Source organism: Calypte anna, chromosome 7 (assembly GCF_003957555.1).
Source record: "Calypte anna isolate BGI_N300 chromosome 7, bCalAnn1_v1.p, whole genome shotgun sequence".
Taxonomy (NCBI): domain Eukaryota; kingdom Metazoa; phylum Chordata; class Aves; order Apodiformes; family Trochilidae; genus Calypte; species Calypte anna.
Genome location: NC_044253.1, coordinates 35,315,619 through 35,335,516, shown reverse-complemented (window position 1 = coordinate 35,335,516; position 19,898 = coordinate 35,315,619). Strand labels below are relative to the sequence as shown.

At 44.1% G+C, this 19,898-nt stretch overlaps 1 protein-coding gene across 2 annotated transcripts in view; it reads left to right on the top strand.

Moving 5' to 3' along the window:
* Positions 1-16,870, top strand: part of SATB2 (SATB homeobox 2) — a 117,586-nt gene extending 100,716 nt beyond the window's left edge. For both annotated transcript variants that reach the window (XM_030454628.1, XM_030454629.1), the window contains exon 11: positions 16,116-16,870. In XM_030454628.1, coding sequence (XP_030310488.1) covers positions 16,116-16,571 — 456 coding nt within the window. In that variant the 3' untranslated portion in view covers positions 16,572-16,870. The remainder of the gene's footprint in view (positions 1-16,115) is intronic.
* Positions 16,871-19,898: the final 3,028 nt, after the last annotated feature.

Sequence of the window (19,898 nt, the reverse complement as noted above, 5' to 3'; positions counted from 1 at the left end):
TTTACCTTTCCTACAGAAGCTGGCAGATCTGCTGAAGCTGGTAGGTACACACTGGTTTAAGGGTGGTCGGATGTTGACTTTAAAGAAACAGCAATGGTTTTCAGTGCTCTCTGATACACTGTTACTTCTGTCACTTTTTTAGAATTACATCCCTCTGCCCTTTTTTTCCCCCAGAAGCTTTGATTTAGAAGTATCTGGCAATTTTTAGTAGTTCAGATCATAAATCATGGAGGAACATGGGTAAATAAAAGAAGGCATAGCAGAAAGCTGTAGGAAAACTCTTTTGTATTGTGTGCTCACTGCAAACATTGTGGTCTCTCTTTAAATATGCAGAAAATAACATACCACAGAAGTAAATGAAATACTAATTTTCTCATTTTGTGAGGGATGGAAAGGAACAAATATTTTAGAAATGACAGTGAAATATAAAACAGCAGAACATGGAGCCCTTGTAAAAATGGGTCAAGGCAAGTTGAGATGGCAATCCAATGAAACTAATTTCATATTCTCTTTCTAGAAGTAATAAAGAGGGGAGTGAACACCACAGTACTGCTTCCTAATGAAATATCTGATTCTAAACAATGTCTTGCAGTTCATGGGTCACACGATGCATGCAGATGGAAAAAACCAGTGGGACTTCAGATTTCTGTTCTTGAAAGATAATATTAATTAATAATACTTTGGCAATCAGAAATGATGAGTGAGGCAAAACTGTGTTATTCCATCAGGGAACATGGTGTGCTTAATGATCTATAGGATGATGTGTACTGTGAGTTTGTGCTGTGTTTGTGTGGGCTGCAGCAGGGGGATTTTGCATACTGGGAGTCAGGACTGAGTTGTCTGGGAGACTTGGACAAAAACTACTTTCCCAAACCATCCTAGCTCTGCCTCTTCAGTGCTCACTGTTTTATCTAGACAATTCTTGTTTCGTGAGGATGGTGTGCTCTGTGATTCACTCTTAATGGCTGCATCCTGATAGTTTTGCTGTTTGATCATTTGTCTGCACACAAAAGACAGACTGTAGATGAATGCCCACTGCTCTTTGATTCCTCCAGCTCTTTATTCCATGGCTGGATGTGATGTCTGCTCAGACAGAGCAGGGTGGTCAAGGCTGGTGAGACAATTTGTGCTCAACGAGCCCAGATGGACTTTCAGAAATACATTTCTGTTGCAGGTTTATTCACTCTGTTCTGAAAGCTCAGAGCTTTGGTTTGGCTTCAGTATTTATTTTGCCTTTGATTTAGGACTAAAGAGGGAAATAGATGTCAGGAGGAGATCTGGGAGCTGTGGGAGTGGAGAATCTCTCCCTCATGTGTTTCCCTGGTGGGCAGCAGCAGCTCAGGAGCTTTGCACCACGAGGTTTGACAGAGGTGACAGGAGCACACATCAGACAGGGAACCCCTAATATCTGACTCTGAGGAGCCTGGTAGTGCTGCTGGTGATTGATTGATTGATTGATTGATAGTTTCCACAAGTGCAGCAGCAAGGCACTGAGCTGTGACTGCTGCAGCCAGACCTGCCCCCCCATGCCTGCTGAGTGTCAACTGTGGCTGCAAAGTGCTGCTATGTTCTGTTAAGGCAAAGCCCATTCCTCTTGAAATGATAGTGGGGAGTGTACTTGCAATTAAAGCTAAACTGCTTCTGTTCTGAAATTAGTTTAGGTTGAGTACTCTTCCATTTAACCCCAGAAACAGGAGAGCAAGTGGAGAGGTTTGTTTGGTTTTTTTTGAGGTTGCAAGTTTAGTCTTGTCCAAGTACTCCCGGAACCATGAGGCCACCTGAGTGCCATCTCCTTCAGGACAGCTTGCTTTTGGTCCAGCAGTAACTGAGGAATGAGGTGGGACTCTTAAGCAGGGGAACCCTGGTGGTTTTCTTCACCTGCTACTTACAAGGGAGGTGACACCAGAGCAGAGGTCAAGGCTGTCCCATGCACTGTCATGCAGGATGTGCTGCCCCATCTGAGGCAGAGGCTGCTCTGCCCTGGGGGTGGCTCCTATGGGGCTGCCCCAGAGCAGCAGGGAGAAAACCCAGTCAGAAATGCTGCTGAGAATCCAGTTCAGTGCAGAGACTCAGCAGCCATCAGCAGGGCAGTGGCTTGTGTTGATGTTGTTCTGTTAAGCAAATGGCATCACTGGAGCTCTGGCCCCTGTCATCGTACCCTTCTGCTTTTCACATGCAGTTTGACCAGATTTAGCCCTCTTTTTTTCCAGTTCTGGCCCTCTAATAGAGGCTGAGCTGCCAGCATTGTAAGAAGTCATAGTAGGTTGAGGATGAGCAAACATCTAGAGCAAGATTACTAAATAAAGCTCTTTAAAGTCACATAACCTTTGAAGCTTGCTGGCTGGCAGCAGGCAAATTTTGAAGGTTGAAAAGCTACTAGATGAGCCTCTGCTCCATTTATGTTTGGAAGTTTTTGCAGTTGAAAATATTGCTCTTTTAAATTGCATTTTCATGCTCCCTAAATAATCCCTGTCCCTCACTCTTGTACAGAAATGACAACATCAGGCTTTAGGTGGTGTAAGTATGAATAGGCTACTGGCTGTATGCAACAGAATATTCTTGGGCTCCTTACAGAAATCTTAGGATAATTTATTTTCCCCAAGGAAATTGGGTAGTTTGGGGGCAGTGCTGGGAGTCAGGCTATGGCAGAGCAGGACATAGATACTCAGTCTCCTTCTTTTCAGAAATTCATTGGTGTGGACTTATTTTTGTTTTCTGTATGCTTTGATATATAGCCAGAGGCTGTCGTATGTGCAGGGATATGTGTTTTTCAGGGTTAGTAAGCTGTGCATGTTGTTCCATGCTAGTGTGGACTTTTACAGGCCTTGTGGGTTGAAACGGGAAATGTTTCTGTGTGTGTGCTCTATTCTCACACATCAAGTATCCACAAGCACAGTAGCACATATTTTTTTCTCACAGTCATCTATGCTTACAGTGTTTCAAAGAATATTCCAAAATATCTTGGCACAGACAAAGTGAAGCTGTTTGCAAGATCCCTAGCTGTGGAACAACAAAGGCTACATTCTCAGCACACATCACACATGACTTTAATAAAAGTCTTAGACAAAAATCAGATAATGTATTTAGAAAATTCAGCTTCACCATTTGTGATGCTACTCACATTGTGAGAGGAAAGAGGAAGCCATTTGTGCCTCCTCTCCTGTGTCTTTTCCCCCCACTGCTACTCACTTCTTCATGTTTCAAATTAGAAGGCCAAAATCTTACACTTAACTACAAATAAACACATTTAAAACCCAGTAATTTGGGACTAACATCACAGTGCCTAACTTAAAAGGGGGTTGGTGTTGAGAAACTGAGGAATAAGGCAGAGATAAGGTGCCTCTGGGGGAACATTCAGAAATCTGAAGCATCTAAAATCATCAGTAAGCTCTTACCATTGCATATGGCAAAAAGGCTGCAATAAACCACAGAAGGTGTCCTGGATACGACAGACCCAGCCATCTCATTAACTTTGTGTCAAAAAACATTCCTCCTTTTCCAGTATGGGCTAAATTTAGTTATGTGCTGTTTGTACTGTGATAGTACAACATAATGTTGACACCCTTGAATTTTCAGCTTGCTTTTTCTCAGATTTATGTTTTGGATCTCTACATGAGGCTGTTACTGGGCAATTGATGTGCAATTCTGCTTGAATCCAAGGCAGGTGGGCAGGGGGGTTATTAAGAGTCCCCTTGGTTCATGCCACACGTCCCCAACACATGGATGGGGGGGAGGATGAGCACATTTTGCAAAAAGGCTTCATGCAGACCTGTAGGTGTGGGGGCTTTGATGAGAGTAGTGTGACTGCATCTCCTCCTTGGGTCTGGAAAACCTTGGTCTTCTCAACCTTGCTTGCAAACCCTCAGTAGATTTCATTTTCCTTCCTGGGATTTTGGTAATTTTTAGAACTTGAAGTGTCACAGAAGTCCCTTGTGCAGGGTGCAACGAGGAGTTGTGCTCAGGAGGGGTAAGAGCTGGCTGCTCTCTCTGTGCTGTGTTGAGGGAAGCTGTGGTAGAAACTGCAAATCCATCCAGTTGGAGCAGAAAGGAAGAGGCACACGAAAATTCCAGGACTCAACAAGCCCCATAAAAAGATCTGTCTGGACAGCGCTCCACTGGTTAAGTGCTAAGTTATTATTATTATTTATTATTTATTTCCTCTCACTGAACGAGCAGGAAATATCTTTGTTCTTTCATTTTAGAAGTGAAATAAATGTATTCCCTGCAGCATTTGAAATTTTAATAATCCATAATAAATAAAATCATATCTAATAACATAACTGCTTTCAATTGGCAATACGATCTCCTAGATGCATTGCAGTGGCAGAAACATAAATAGTTGCAGCCTCTGAAAGCCTACTTCCTATTTGCTAAATATACTTGGCTTGCTTTAAATTCCTTTGTGTGCAGTCATTAATACAATCCTCTTTGACAGCATTTAATTAAAGTGCTTTTCTCTATTAAATTCATTAAAACTTTTTTTTTTTATATACAACTGTTTCCCAGACACTGAATGTTAAGGACCTGTAGGCCTCTCTTTAAATAACTTCTCTCTCCTTGTTGTAAATTGTTAATTAAATTTAACTTAGACTGTTTAAAGATGGCTTGGAGAAGAAAACCAGATTTCAGGATATGGTCTCAATCATGTCTGTTTTGTTTTTTTTTAACACAATTTTTTCCATGTACTTATAGACTGCCTGTTATATTGTTTATGGATGTCGCTGTACTTTCAGCTGGAACCAAGCAAGGAAATACCCTCAAAGAGCTGATTTCCAGCTCACTTCAAACACTGCCATCTTTTTCGTGCAGTTTCTGAGCCTAAGTGTATTTGTAAGGGGGGGAGTACGGAGGGAGGAGTTGTTTGGTATTAATAGATTATTGACAGTTTAATGTCTTGGCACCTAGACAGCCCATGAGGTATAATAAAGAGGAAGCTGTCTGATGTGAGCCCAGTCAATAGCCTATTCAATCAGAACCTTTCAGTTAATTGCTGGTTGACCTCAGAGATTTCCTTTAAGTGAAACTGTCCTTCGCTGGGATCTCATCTGGGTTTCAGGCTTTAATCTGAGAATGCCCTTTCCATATGGCAGCTTGTGCTGACCTTCCTGCTCCCGTTTTTTTGCTTCGCTGCCCCGCGGAGCTCGGGAAGAGCCGGTGCCTGCCCAGCACCCTGCCAGCCAGAGGGACCCTGCCCTGTGCCCCTGCTGAACCAGACACTTTATTTAACCCCCCAGAGGATGGTGACTCCCCTGGGCAGCCTTTACAGCCTTTCTGTAAAGAAGTTCTTCCCAGGAACCAACCTAAATCTCCCCCGGCTCGACGTGAAGCCCACCCGCGGGCACAGAATCCCCCGCTCGGCTGCACGAGTGCAAACCGAGGCTCGTTTGTGTTTAGTTTCCCTAATTTCTGCACTTAGCCATTCTAATTTGCTGGGGCTCTGTATCTTGATGAGATCTGGATAAGCTACAAAGGCGAGCAGGCAGGAAACCACACGGGTAGCCCCTGCCCCTGCCGAGCTGCAAACCAGCTGCTCTCTGGGGAGGGAACCTCCGTGGCAATCGCTCCCAGAGAGCCTGCCCCGTTCGGGTTTCCCTTCCTTCCCCTCCAAGTGCTGGCTCTGAGCGTGTGTGTTTTCCTTCAGGGAGAGCAGGGAGGGTCAGCTCTGGCAGCCCTGCCAGTCTGCCTTTCCCCATGGCACTGAGAGCTGCTTCTCTAACACACCGAGTTTGGGTTATGTTGCATTCAGGCAGGAGACCTTTTTTTTTTATTGGTCCCTAGATCTGGCAGTGATTTTGTCTTTCAGCCACTTATCATGTATTGAGACTGAGCTTTGTTGAAAGGACTGATACTGCTTTTAATCTCTAATTTTCCCCTGGTTTTGATTCATTTCTGTGGTTGTCTTTGTCTGTGTCAAACAAATTGCTGATGCCCTCTTGCTGGCCAGATGAGCACTGGGGAAGCACTGCTCAGGAGAAGTGATCTTATTCCTGGTGCTCCCTTGTGGAAGTGAGATGAGGAGGAAGAATGCTGCTTTCCTCTGCTTGGGATCCATTAAGGTCTGGTTCAAACTCCTGAGTGAAGCAGGGTGTACATTCTGGGGGGTTGTGCATATTGGAAAGGTAAGAGGAGAATATTTTTGAGGTGATGCCTACTTCCCATGAAGATGGAAGGATAAGAGAGGCTTGGAGTCATTCTTTCTAGAGAGATTTGTACCAAACCATGGCAAGATGGAACAGAACTGAGGCAGAAATCCTCAGGTATGTGTGTGCCCCGGGGGCCATCAGCCCCAACACACGCACTTCATTCCCAGGTGTCTCTGCCAGAATATATTTGAAAGTACTTTCTGGTTTTATCAGACTTACTGGCCAAGCTGCTAATCAGTGTTACATAGACCAAAGGACTCCCACATGCAATAAAAATCATAAGCTTTATTGGATTTTGAGGTAGGAAAGATTCACATCCAGCTCCATTTATAAACTGCATTACATTTCATTCTTTCAGAGCTCCCATCAGTACAGTCCTTTGTAAATATGATGGTGAAAGAGGTAGGTGGGTAGAGAGATGGCTGGGAGCTGCCCTTCCTTGGGTGGCACAGCCTAGAGCTAGGAGTGCTCATTCTGAGGTTCAGGGGTTGCTGGTATTTCTGAAATACCAATAAAAAAATACATTGATTATTTTTAAATTATTATTTTCAGTTAAAATTAAAAAGAAATTAAAAAAAAAGAAAGAAAGAAAAAAAAAAGGTTTGCAGCAGTTTAGAGCAACATAATGTCTTAAAGGAAAACAGGAAGGATTTGAAGAGCAAAATTTGTTCTGAATAAATGCAGCCAGAATAAGCTGTTTAGTGAAAAATGCCTCAACAACTGCTTGAACTTTGTCGAATGTTCATCCCCACACAGCCCCAGGCAAACAGCTTGACAAAGCAGACTTTATTTAGGCAATACTTTGATGTCACTCACTAAACGTTTTTGACCAAAAGAAGTATTTTTGCCTGAGAAATGCCACACACTTCTAATCTTACTGCAGCAAAGGGATGGTGTTTTGCATTTCTAGCAAAAAACTGGGGCTCCTTGCAGACAGGCTGGAGTTTAGGTTGAGCTTCCCCTGCCAGGGGATGTGTGCTGCCAGCCCAGAGCTGAGCAGCCCAGAGCTCCCCCCAGCAGCAGCAAGGCCAAGGATGGAACCCAGGACCATACAGAGTCCTCCTCTGCTTTGGCCCCATCCTGCCTTGCTGCCCATGGATTAGACCATTTGATTAAAAGTCAACAAAATACCATTTTTTTCCCCCAGCCTCATGTTTTCCACTACTGTGAATATAAGCTGCAAGTCCTGTTTAATTTCTGTAAAGCCTTTTTTTTTTCACCCAGCATCTGTAAAACAGGTACAGGGCACAGCAGGGAGACACAGAGAGCAATAACACCAGTGCAGCTTCCTCAGACCTGACCACCTTTCCAGAGTGTGATCAGGAAGCTAAAGGTTCCAGATCTAATTCTCTGAGGTCTTCTGTCCTCGGTGCCCTGAGCTGTGCAGGAGACTATGCTTTGGTCATTTTATTTTATTTTTTTACCCAGTTTCAGGCTAAGGGTATAATAAAGCCCATTATGCCCGTTGTGTGTGTGGTAATGCAGGATATTTAGCTTTTGACCATGGTAGATGATTATAATGCACTTTTTAAGACTTGCTTTCTAAAAAAAGGAATATTTATACTTTCATGTGTTTGATTCACACAGTATAGTTTGCTCAAGTCCTGTTATTAAGTGCACTGGTGGTTATGTCTAGAAAGCAAAAAACATGCTGAGTAGTGTTTTATCAGCACAAATCTACTATTTCCACTAACCATAACAGTCAGGTTCTCCTGACTTCTAGCTGCCCCCATTGTAAAAATGAGCACTACAGCTGGGTATTCCTGGAACCCCAAATAGCCATCTCTGAGGACTTTGATGGGACAAATAATTACCCACCCCCCTCACCCTAATCCAGTGTCTAATCCAAACATATCCTTCCTGAAATAATGCAGTGCCTACTCCTCCTCTGAGTAACTGGAAAACAACTTGATTGTCGTGGTGCCCTTCCTGTCACCAGAGTCAGGGGGTTAGGACTTGACCTTAAGCATGGCTCCAGGTTCAGGCTCACCAGGGCAGATCTTGTTCACACTGCCCACAAACTCTCTTCTGATTTTGGAAAGGGAAGGAGAACATGTGTAGTGTTAATTAAACAAAAAAAAGTAGAGGATACCAGAAGTATTTTGTCTGTGGAAAAGCAAACAAACAAACAAAAAAAAGACTTTTGTTGCTTCCTTAGTTCCTGTGGCCTTCCACCAGCTCCTCGATAGGATTAGCAGGGCTGGGATGGGGAAAGCTCAGAATCGACCCCAAAACCTTTGACAAGACCCTTCCTCCAGCCACAACCAACCAAGCTCAGGCTCCACTTGGAAACTTCTAAGCAGGGTTCTGCAGACCATAGCACCCCCGAGAGCCTCTCTAGGAGAACCCACAGGAGAGGCAATGGGAGCCCCAGAGCTCCTCTGTTGTTCTGCAGAAGGTGTCAGCTGGCAGGCTCCGTGTCCCTCCATGCACAGACAGATGTTCAAAGTCCAATTGAGTGGGACTCCAGTTGGCACCATCATGCCCCAGAGGTCAGTGCCAGCCTTTGCAGGGATGTTCCTTTCTCCCTGGTGGGAGGGCTGCCTTGGAGGCAGCCTCGGGGCTACCCTGCCACCAGGTTAGAGGCAGGAGGCTCCCAGGGCTTCTCTGAGACTGGGCAAGCCCTGCCTGCAGCCAGCAAGCCCTGTGCCAGCTGTGCTGGCCATGCCCCATCCCCAGACAATGGAGCCATCCATCACTGGGCTGAGGAGGGGTTGTGCAATGCTCCCTGGCTGCTTGGTGCCAGCAGAAGCTGGAGTGAGCCTGGCATGCCCTGGGTTTCTCCAGGAGGTAGGTGTCTGCTCCTGGGCTGGGCAGGAGCTGCTGGCAGCCCTGGAGACAGGGATATTCCCAGCCACTGGGCAGCAAACCTTACACGAGGCAAAGATGGGAATTTCAGAACTAATCCACTACCGTTCGTCAGCGTGAGCTCGTTTAGGCTACCCCATAAAATCAGCCAGTTCTCAGGCACTTTGCACTGCAAGGGAAGTTGTGCCTGGGCTTTGTGGGAAGAGCTGTTGCCCCAGAGCTTTTGAGGGAGAGCAGTTACCCCAGGAAACACCGGGACACTGCTCTGCATTGTCAGAGTTTGGTGATTTATTTTTTTAACATTACACAGACAAAATAGTGGCTATTGTGCAGGCACGTGCTGTCTATTAACAGAGATCAGGAAAGGGAAATAAACCACGCATTACTGAAGAATAAGATCATGATTGTGGTCAAGTGATGGCAGAGTTTTTTTTTCTCTTTGTCAAGCTGATTTGTAAACATTCTTCAAACAACTGTGCAGACAGCAGTGCCACAGCTTCTTGAAAGGGAAGCAGAGAAAAGGGAAGAGTCCTCCACACAGATGTTTTATGGCAACCTTAGACCTGTCCCAAAGTCATTTGGTCATTTCCAGTTGTCACTGCGAGCTGTGCTGCACATGCAGCCTCTGAGCAGTGCAGTGTAATTAGGCTGTAATTTATATTATATCTCCAGTGATGATAGCTCTTAAAAATGTTTTGTGGTGTATTTGCTCTTTGATGCATGCTAAGCTCCTGTTAGCATTAATGGGAGCAGTGCCTGCCAGGGGGTGGGATGCATTCCCTCTCCTTCCAGCCAAGACTGATTGCAGTTTGCTGGTGGTTGTGCTTATCACTTTGCAATGCACAATGGAAAGATGCGTTTTTTCTATTCTTTTCCCTCCCCATCATCAATTCTGTCTCCTTTTTCACCTATCTGTGCATTTGGTCCTGGAGGACAATTGCAGGGTGGGGGCAGTGTTTTGGAGAGGGGGTGTTTGTGGCCATGCTTGCAGACCACTGCCTGTTTCCTAAGGGAAGCATGTGGTGAGCATGCTCCAAAGATGTTAGAACTAATCACTTCAGCCAGCTCCCATTCCAGCCTGGAAACCAAACTTGACTTGGGGTTCCCTCTAGAACTCCTCTCTCTCTTCACAGTTCCTTCTGCCTCCCTGGCCCTACTCCCTTTGCATGGCTCAGAGAGGGATTCGGATCTCAGAGCTGAGAGGTTCAGGGCTTGGGGTTTGTCTGGACCCATGGTCTGGCTCAGGTGGTGCTCAGTTGCAGATGGAGAGTGAAAAGCCTGAATATTGGGGGGATTTTTTTTTTTTCTTACTGTGTGACTGCTTTGTCTTTGCAGCTGAACAGGACCCAGGGCCGCTGGGTTACAAGTTGTAGTAGCCACCATCTCTGGTTGGCTTATTTGGTCAGGCTTGCATGGGACTGGGTACATTGTATCACAAATATCTCTTACAATTAGCCCAAACAACAGTGTTGGCTCTTGTAAAGCAATTACTAAGCTGCATTGGAAAATGTGCAGGATGTGTGGCTGGCATTTGAGCTACAAAATTAAAAGAAGCTCAGACTGAAGTTAGATGAAAGGGAACATATTTATCCATGTCAGACTTCCTACCATTTTGCACGCTCATATTGATTTCTTTTGACATGGTCTTCTTTTATTGAGTACCATATATTTTTTTAAATCCCTTACCGATAACGGCACCTGCTAAGGGCAATTGTAAAAGGAAACTAAAGTATATTAAACTTGCCTGGAGTCAAAATGTAATCTAACACCTGTAGTCTGCAATTTGTCATCACTTCATAGATACTTTTTCTTTTTTAATAACAGTTTTGGATTTTCCCGAGTTTTGACCTTAGGATACTGTATAATCCAAGAAAAGCAAGGAAACTAAACCACAGTCTTTAACACAGCTTTATGGTGTCAAGGTGTGAAATCACCACTGTGAGAATGAGCCCAAAGAAAATACTCCAGTTGGAGCTGGGATTAGTGCTGCAGTGTTTACCTAAGGGAATGTATTTTTGCAAGGAAAAAGAAAAAAGAAAAAAGAAAGAAAAAAAAAAAAGGAAAAAAAAAAAGAGTAGTCTAACAACCACATTTTTAAGAGGAAAGAAATGAACACAGGTGGAAATTGTAATTTTTGCTGCAGTTTCTTGTACAGGCAGAGCTAGGAAACCTGTAAAGTGTCTTGGCACAGTATGATGAATGCTCTGGCCCCTCAGCCCCAGAGCAGGAGGCTGTCAGAGTGCAAACTTGTTCAAGGCAGCAGCTTGCTCTGCTCTCTCCTCACACCTTCCTGTGTATGAAGATGCTCTGTATTTCTGTATATGAAGATAAACTGGGAGAGGCTGGGGGCAGTGAGTGTAAGGCTTGAATAGGTAATCACCTGTGGATGATTCCTGTAAGATCTACTAAGAGGGACTGGCAGTGCCTCCTAGATACAAGATTTCTCTGCAAGGTGATGGAGGTTGGCTCTGAAGGAAACTCCTCACATGGCAGCTGGGCACTGCCTGGGAGCTCTCAGCTTTCAGAGATGAAGCCTTGCAAATCCCAGCCAGGGGGCTGAGTGAAAGGCAGCTGAACACCTTGTTTAGGCTTGTCCTCTGCCCTCCCTTTGCCTTTGGCTGCTCACGGGGAAGGAGCTTTTTCACTAGGCTTGCTGATGTCAGGTACACACTGAATCTGGTGCTGGGGGAGTCAAACTGCTGTCAGATCCTGCTGACTAGTCTTGAAACACAGGTACTCAACTTTTGTAATGTGTGAGAATTCCCTCTGGCTTTGGGGCTCTTCAAATAGGCTAAAAACTTGCTGCCTTCGGCCTTAAAGTCTTTGGTGTGATAAAGTGTCATTGCTGTAAATGTAAAGGTGCAGGAAAGGTTAAAAATGAGACCCCTCCCCACTGTGGAAAAGAGGCCAATCCGTTCAGCTTTCCTGCAGGGAGGTGTCTGTTCAGCAGGGACAGTGTCTGTTACAAGTGCACAGTCTTGTCTTCCATGACTGTAACTTTTTTGGTGTTCCTCACAGTGAGGGACCCCTCATCATCTCAGCAAAACCCATCAGACAGGAGCTCACCAGACTCATCCTGTTTGCAAAGGGAAGAGCAGGGCCATGCTACAAACCAAAGGAGCTGGGGGTCTGCATGCAGAGGTGCAGTGGCTGTTCAGGCAGTGAGAGGTGGCAGTTAGTGCCCAAGTGTGTATGAGTACCCTGCTCAGGCATCCTGCTTGGCTCCCCTGGGACACTCACCACTTGCACGTGTCTGGTTCTAGCTAGAAAGTGGAAACAAACATCACTGGGATAGTGAATCCAGCCAAAATTAGATCTGGTGCAGACACAGATTGCAATTACATGACATTCATCATGCAGTTTGGGTTTGCTCACCTCTCTTTTCTCTGGGAATGTGGCAGAAGCCAGGTTTCTCCTGTGGGAGCTTCCTGAGAGGTGGGGAGTGGATACATGGAAAGCAGTGCAGTGATTCCTTCCCCCCAGTAACCCTTGGCTTTGGATTTTAGGAAGACCACAAACCCTTAGCTTATTACAAGTAATCCTGATCACTCCTGTAATGATACACTACATTATATACTCTCCTCAACTTAATCATTCAATATCTCACTTCCTTCCCTGTAGGTATGTACTATTATATTTTACACATGGCCTCCAGCTGGTTTTCATTGGGGCCTTCAAATCATATTTCAGTACAGTGTGATTTAAAACCACTCACTTTGTCTCTTAAAGTCAGCTCCCATCATGTTAGTTTTTTACCAGAGCTGGTTAATTTGTTTGAAAAAATGAGTTTGTCTGGGAGGTTAAAGTCTACCTGAATGAAACTTCATAAAGCAGCATCTTCCAAAGCTCCTCTGTTCTGAAACACTGAGGAGGCAGCCAGGCCTGTAAAGTTAAAAAATTGAATCTCTTGAAGGGATGGAAAAAAAAAAAAAAAAAGTCCTGTGGGCATGGAAGGAAATTTCTATCTTCACATTTGATTTGAAAGTAGATGGGGAGTCTATGAGGAGGGAGGAAGGGGAAGGGAAGTGAGGTCCAGATGGTGGTGGCTCTGGAGAAGGAGGCCCCACCAGTGGCTGGGAAGTGGTGGGGAAGGTGCCCGCTCCCTGAAGCCCACCATGCACGTGGTGTTTGGTGGTGGTCAGACCATCATCTGGAGGGGTCATCTGCAGGGGAAAACGTGCTGCAGCACATACTTCAACCCTGGGGACTTGGTGGTGCTTCCTCCTCTGCAGTACAGAAGCAGAGCAGCACTCAGCCCAACTGCAAAGTGTTATGGCAGGGGGTGCACAGCAGTGTGAGAAGCCTGTGGAAGTTTCACATGCAGACTAAAGATCCTGATGATGACCCAAAACCTGGAACTGGCAAAAATAGATAGTTTCCTGTATGAGGCTGGGGTGTGCAGAGCCAGGCAGGAAGCGAACCCATTGCCCAAAGCCACCAGCAGGTTTTACAAGTGCAGTTCCAAGCAAATAGTTAACAGAAAAGTAATTAAGATTTCATATTGTATCGTTTGCCTCCACAGTTGATCTGTTGGCTGTACAAAAGCATGCTCTTTGGTATTCAACACCACAGATTATTGCAAGGAGATACAAAACAGATCACAGCCTAAACCTGAAGGAAATTGTGTGCATCTATCCATCTCTCTGTATGTGTGTTATGTTGTGTTGCTGAAAGCCTTCATTAGTGCTACAGGAAATCCAGAGCAACCCCCAAAAGTTAGTGAAATCAAGAGGTTTATCTGTTATTAGAGTGGCTTTAGGTTTTTTTGTATCACTTGGTAATAAGGTATGGCCTTTCTGAAGTGAATATAAATGAAATATAGACAACCTTTTTCTATTATTTTGCACCGCTAACCTTGGGTTATGTGGTTTATCTTCTGGAGAGGATAGAGAGAGGTCACACCAGAAAGGGAAGGGTTAAATAAAATTATTCTTTTCCTCCTGCTCTCAGCCCTCTTTTTGGTTGATTGCTTTATAGATGCTGTAGGCATCTCTTCATCTCCTTCAAATTAAACATTTTACTGCTGCTGATCCTGTATTGTTGGATTTTTTTTCACCATTATATTTGATTGGAAGTCTTGTAACATTTTTCAGGCTGGATCATTTCTCATGCTATTTGTCAGCTGAAAAAAAAAAAAAAGATGACTTCCAACTCCAAGCAGAATGAACTGAGTAATTCTCAGTCTTTCTGGGTGTGTTTTTATCTGTTAGCTGCTACTTGCATTCAGCTCCTGGTGAGCAGTGTTACTTGAGGCTTCTCATGTGATGCTGTCTGTAAATTCCCTTGTTCATTTGTGCCATTAATTGTCTTTTCTTTTGGGCTGCTCTGGGCCTTACAGTGTCAGGGACCGGACCAGAGGGTACAACAGGGGAGATAATGTGGGTAGGGGCTGTGTGACAGGAGTGGGGCTGGGTCCTCACCTAGTGTCAGCCATCCTGGCTCTGCTGCTTCCAGCATGGGCACAGATCTGACCTCTGTCTGTAAACCCCCGAGCTGGGAAGTTCATCTCTTTGCTTCAAAAACAATCCACAGGCAAGAAAGAAATCCTCAAAGAGCAGCTGAGTGATTCTGCTGGTGGGCACACGGCACTCTTTGGTGAGAGGAGCTGTAACAAAACATAAAGCAGAAGATCTGTCATTCCATCCGAGTCGTTCCTCTCCCCCAGCTCCCTGGTTAGCTCCAGCTCTGTGACATCCCCAGTTATTTACGTGCTCGGGAGGAAAATTAATCTATTGGCACCAAGACATACTTGCACACTTGTGCCCATCAGCAGCTCTTGCCAGGAGTGTGGCAAGCCCTGCCTGTCACCAATGGTGACACCTGCTTTTAGCTGACAGCATGGAGCTGCGGGCAAGCTGCCTCCTGATTCCAGTGCTGTCACTGTCCCCAAGCTGGGCTGCATCCCTGGGGGTGCAGCTGTGTCTGCACCCACCCCTCACCCAGGCACGGGGTATGTGTAAAACTCAGAGCAAGGCCTCACCACTTCTCATTTTTTTTATTCTTTTGTCCTTTAAAGATCTTGGGTTGATGTTCTGAATGTTGCAGTTTGCTGCAGAAGACATTTCTGGGGGGGTAAAGGGCCAGAATTCTCTTTTATTTGTGGAAGGAAACGTTTATCCGTATTGATTTTGTTAGCTCTCTAGCACTGAGTTCTAATAATTATTTCTCTCCACTTGAAGAAACCTCTGGGCAAATACAGCCCTCAATCCTGTAGGGGATTTTTGCCACTAATCTCTCTTGTATAGCTTTGGTTTTAAAGGAAGCCTACGGAGTGCCTCTGGATTTCTAACCATTCAGAGCAGGTATTTGTTCCCCTGGAATAAGGGCTATGCAAGACCCTTTCTCAGTCATCTTAAGGGGCTGTTAGGAAGATTAAGAGCTGAACTCGCCAAAAAGGAGATACTGCTGTTACAAGACTGAAACTGTTTGCCCAGAGGGTTTCTCAGAATAGAGGGAGAGAATTATTTGAACTCAGAACTCCTCAACTGGTGAAATTAGTACATACATGATGCAGAGAAATCTGTTCAAGGGACACGTTAAAGCCAGCTCTGTGCAGCAGCCAAACCGTGGCTCTTCCTGGAAGGGAAATCTTAACAAATGGCTGGACTTCTGATTTATTTTTTTGTTATCGTAAAGCAGCCGTGATGGATTATAATGCCAAATCATTACTCATGATAAAGTAGCACCTGACAACCCCACATGTGATTAGGTCTTTGTGGGACTTGGCATCTTGTAGAAACGGTGAGAGTCTCTGGCATGAAAAGATGAAACAAGGAGGGAGGTGAAGAGCAAAGTGGGAGAATGACTTGTCTGAGATGGGAAACCTGGCCAGTTGTTGTGATGATCATGAGACTGAAATACCTCCTGACTTAGTAATTTTCATTTTGGCTATTTGATTTTTTATTACCTGCATTTATTTACATGTATTTACAGATTATTTTGTGGGCTTATATTTATTTTATATTGCTTGCCTTTTATATTGTTTTCTCCTTTCAGTTTGTAGTTCTTGGTGCAGCTGTCTTACAGGTAAGAAAGGCACTGGAAAATTAATGTTCAGTAGGAGTTTTCTTCACCAAAGAAAACACAGGGTTTCTTCACCTGTGTAAAGATGAGTACTGAGCAGGTCAGCATGTACATGAAGTCTGTGTCTGTTTGATCTTGTAGGTGCTGCACAGACAGCAGTCCCAGCCTGCCAAAGAGAATTCCCCACCTAGAGAAGAGGCTCCTGCTCCACCCACCGAGGACAGTTGTGCCAAAAAGCCACGGTCCCGCACCAAGATCTCCTTGGAAGCTCTGGGTATCCTTCAAAGCTTTATCCACGATGTGGGTCTCTACCCTGATCAGGAAGCCATCCACACCCTCTCTGCTCAGCTGGATCTCCCCAAACACACCATCATCAAATTCTTCCAGAACCAACGTTACCACGTAAAGCACCACGGGAAGCTAAAAGAGCACCTGGGCACAGTGGTTGACGTGGCAGAGTACAAGGATGAGGAGCTGCTGACAGAGTCTGAGGAGAACGACAGCGAGGAGGGCTCTGAGGAAATGTACAAAGTGGAGCCTGAGGAGGAGAACCCCGACAAAAACAAGGCTGCCCCAGCAGACATCGACCAGAGATAATGTGAGAGAGGAGCCCGGGAAGCAATACATCGACCCAAGGATTTTCTGGTTTTCTTTTTCTTTTCTCTTTTTACTTTTTGTTTTGTATCCCTTGCGCATGGTCCATGTGCAAACAGAGTCCAGCATTGCCCCAGCAGACGTCGCCTGGACTCAGACACTCAAGTGTTACACTTCCTCCACCTGACAGAAGTAACCATTGTAATCACATGGGATGATGCCTTCATCAATCTTGCACTTCTGAAAGGGACATCTAGCAAGGAAATGTGGAGAAAAAGTCCTATGAAATCAATGAAGGAAAATTTGCAACTTTGTGTGTGTGTATATATATATATTTACATAATATATATATATATTAAAAAAAAATTGCATGGGATGGAACTTTACAACCTGAAAGTATAGACTGTGAAATGAGTTCTTTAAAGATGAGACTTGTTTATGTATTAAAACCACTTCACAATGAGTTGCTTTGGCTTTTTGATAAACTGCCGCCTGCTCTCAGGGTGTGGTGACTATTTTTGAATTCCTATTTATTTTCTATGTTATCCCTGGTTTTTTTTTATTATTATTATTATTATATGGCTTCCTATCTGGCAACTTGATGGGTAATTTTTGAGGTATGTATTTAAAGACGTGAATCAACACTGCCAAAAAAAAAGAGGGGGGGAAAAAAAAGAAAATGGAAAAACAAATCAGGGCACCTTAAAAAGAAAACTAGTAAGTTAAATTACTTTAAACACAATGCACATTTAAGAGGATATAGCATGTCCCACTCTCCAGAAATCCTTTCTGTAGTGAACAGATGAATTTTCATGGGCTTCAGCATGACTAAAACTGAGATTCAGTGCATAGAAGATGTTTCTGTTAACGAGGTCTTTATAGGAAGAGAAGAAAGGTAAAGTGTTGAGATTTGATGTATGGAATTCATACTTTGAACCACATTTTACTGTGGATTTTATTTACCTGTCCTCTGTTTCAGATCTTAAAATTTATAAGCTTCCTTCTTGTTGCTTTTTGTTTATACTGAGGTGAAACACATGCACACCTGTCAAGTTACACTGGGACACAGAATGCCACAATCCCAACAACCCTGCCCAGGTAAAGTGCTGATGGGAGGGAGGTTCCTGTTCCTGCCTTCCCGCTGCACCCTCTGTGTTTCTGTTTCAGCCGGGCTTCCTCCAGCCTGCTGGGGCAGGGGCACCCAGCACCACCCGGGGGGTGGGTGCTTTCCAGCCCCGCTGCCGCGGGGGTAGAGACCCTTCCCACCCCTCCACCTCCCCGGAGGAGGGTCCGGCAGCTCCGGTACAGAAAGCAGAGCCGATCCTGAGTGACTCCTCGATGTTACGAGCACTAAAGCTGCAGGCTGCTCCCCGCCGAAAGGGACACCAAGTAGCGTTTCTTTGTCACTTCCCTGCAACGCTTCCCCAGACAAGACCTCACCTGTGCTCCCCTTGCAGCCGGATTGATTTCAGACGCCTGCTCCAAGCGCAGTCACAAACCCCTCCCACGAGGCTTCGGGGGGGTTTTTCTTCTTTTTTTCACGTGGGCTTTTCGTGTTCCCTTGACAAAGACCTCATGCAATATCACTTTGAAAGTTACTTTCCGTTTACTGCACCAGGCAATGTAATATAACTGTTAATACTATTTATATATTTGAAAGGTATAAAAGGTAGGAGTTAAAAAACAAACCAACAAAAAGCAAACCTCTATGTGTAGATATTTACTCAGATCAGACAATATACAGGGAGAAGACGTTGCAATACAAGCTAATTCTAGCTGCTCAGTAACCTCTGGACTTTTTAAGGGATTTTTTTCAAAACTGACATTTGAAACGTTAAGAGTATCTCGGCATAAACTTCATATACCTTTGCAAAATGATGGTGGGTTGCTTACTTAATGCCCATTTTGCTCTTCACCCTTTTTTTCTGTAGTATGCTGCAGCTTTAATCAGAATTTCAGTGGTTGCTGCTTTATGTTTCTCTCAGAGCTACTCTTTCAAAACCGTCTTCTTATCCCGGAGCTGAAATCACTCCATACATTTGAAAGGAACCTGAATTTTGCCAAGCTACGTAAGGCTGTTCATCTGATGGTGGCATCAACATTTGGTATCTTTTACACTTCAACCAAAAATTTTATTAGGTATTTTTTCAATGCTGAGTCTTGCCTTTTTATTTTTAATTTCACTGCCAATTTTGCAGTGGTTCTAAGTGAATCTGTGGGCATTTTAGCCTGTGGTCTTGCCAGAACTTTGCGAATTACAATGCATATATGTCTATTTATTCAATATCCATCATATAATATCTATTTGGAGAAAGAAACTTTTCTTGTAGTGCCTCTTAACAAAGCACAATTTTCCGCCTTTTTTTTTTTTTGTGAAATAAAAAATAAAAAATAAAAAAACAAATTGTGTTTTATTGCGGTATCAACAATGTGAATAAGGATTAACATATTGTAAATGTTCTTTTTTCCATGTAAATCAACTTTATCTTTGTTATCACTAAGTGATAATTAATTTTTAACTTATGTGCATTGTTAGGCTGTTAGAATTTTTTGGTTGTTGAAATAAAACGCATTCAATAAATATGACTTAATTTGTCAAGTAATTTACTGGGCCTCTTTTTCTTTTCTGCTGAGTTCAAGCAGAACGAGATCTGAAAAATGGCGGGGGGCATATTTGCATATGCAAAACTATTTTGTTATTAAGGGTTCTAAAACCTGCACGTAAGCCCCCTGGGGTCGGTATGTCTGACAGATCTGTGTCACCCAAAGACTGGATTTTTGTGCACTCGCCTGTCCTGCTCCCTCTCCAAGAGGATCAGGGGGAGGGCGTGGGTGCCAGCAGCCCCTTGGAGAACATGCTCAAAACACTCAAATCCACTTCCAGTCGGCTGTCTTCTTCTGCTGGTAGATGTTTTCTGTTTACAATTAAAAAGCCACAAATGACTGCGTGTCAGGAAACTTTTGGAGCACACATGTCCGTGGTTAATGGACATAATAAAAGGCTTTATTATATTTATAGCAGGGCATCCTACTGAGTGTCTAGAGGAATGCCGGAAGGATTGATGTAGCTGAGAAATGTGTGAAAAGATTTTGAGAATACAGATAAATGGAAAAAACTGCTCAAAATCCTCAAGCTAACAAAGTGGTGAGTGCCTGGATTCAGTCCTAGAAGACAGATCATACGCTGCGCACCAGACTGGAGTTGTCTAAGGACTGAGGTAAAGCTATTTTTGAAAGTTTTTTCTTTTTTGTAGTTCCAATGCAATAGTTCTTCTTTTCGTGACTTGTTCACATCCAATATTAAATTTCTGTGTGCTCCTTAGGAAAAAA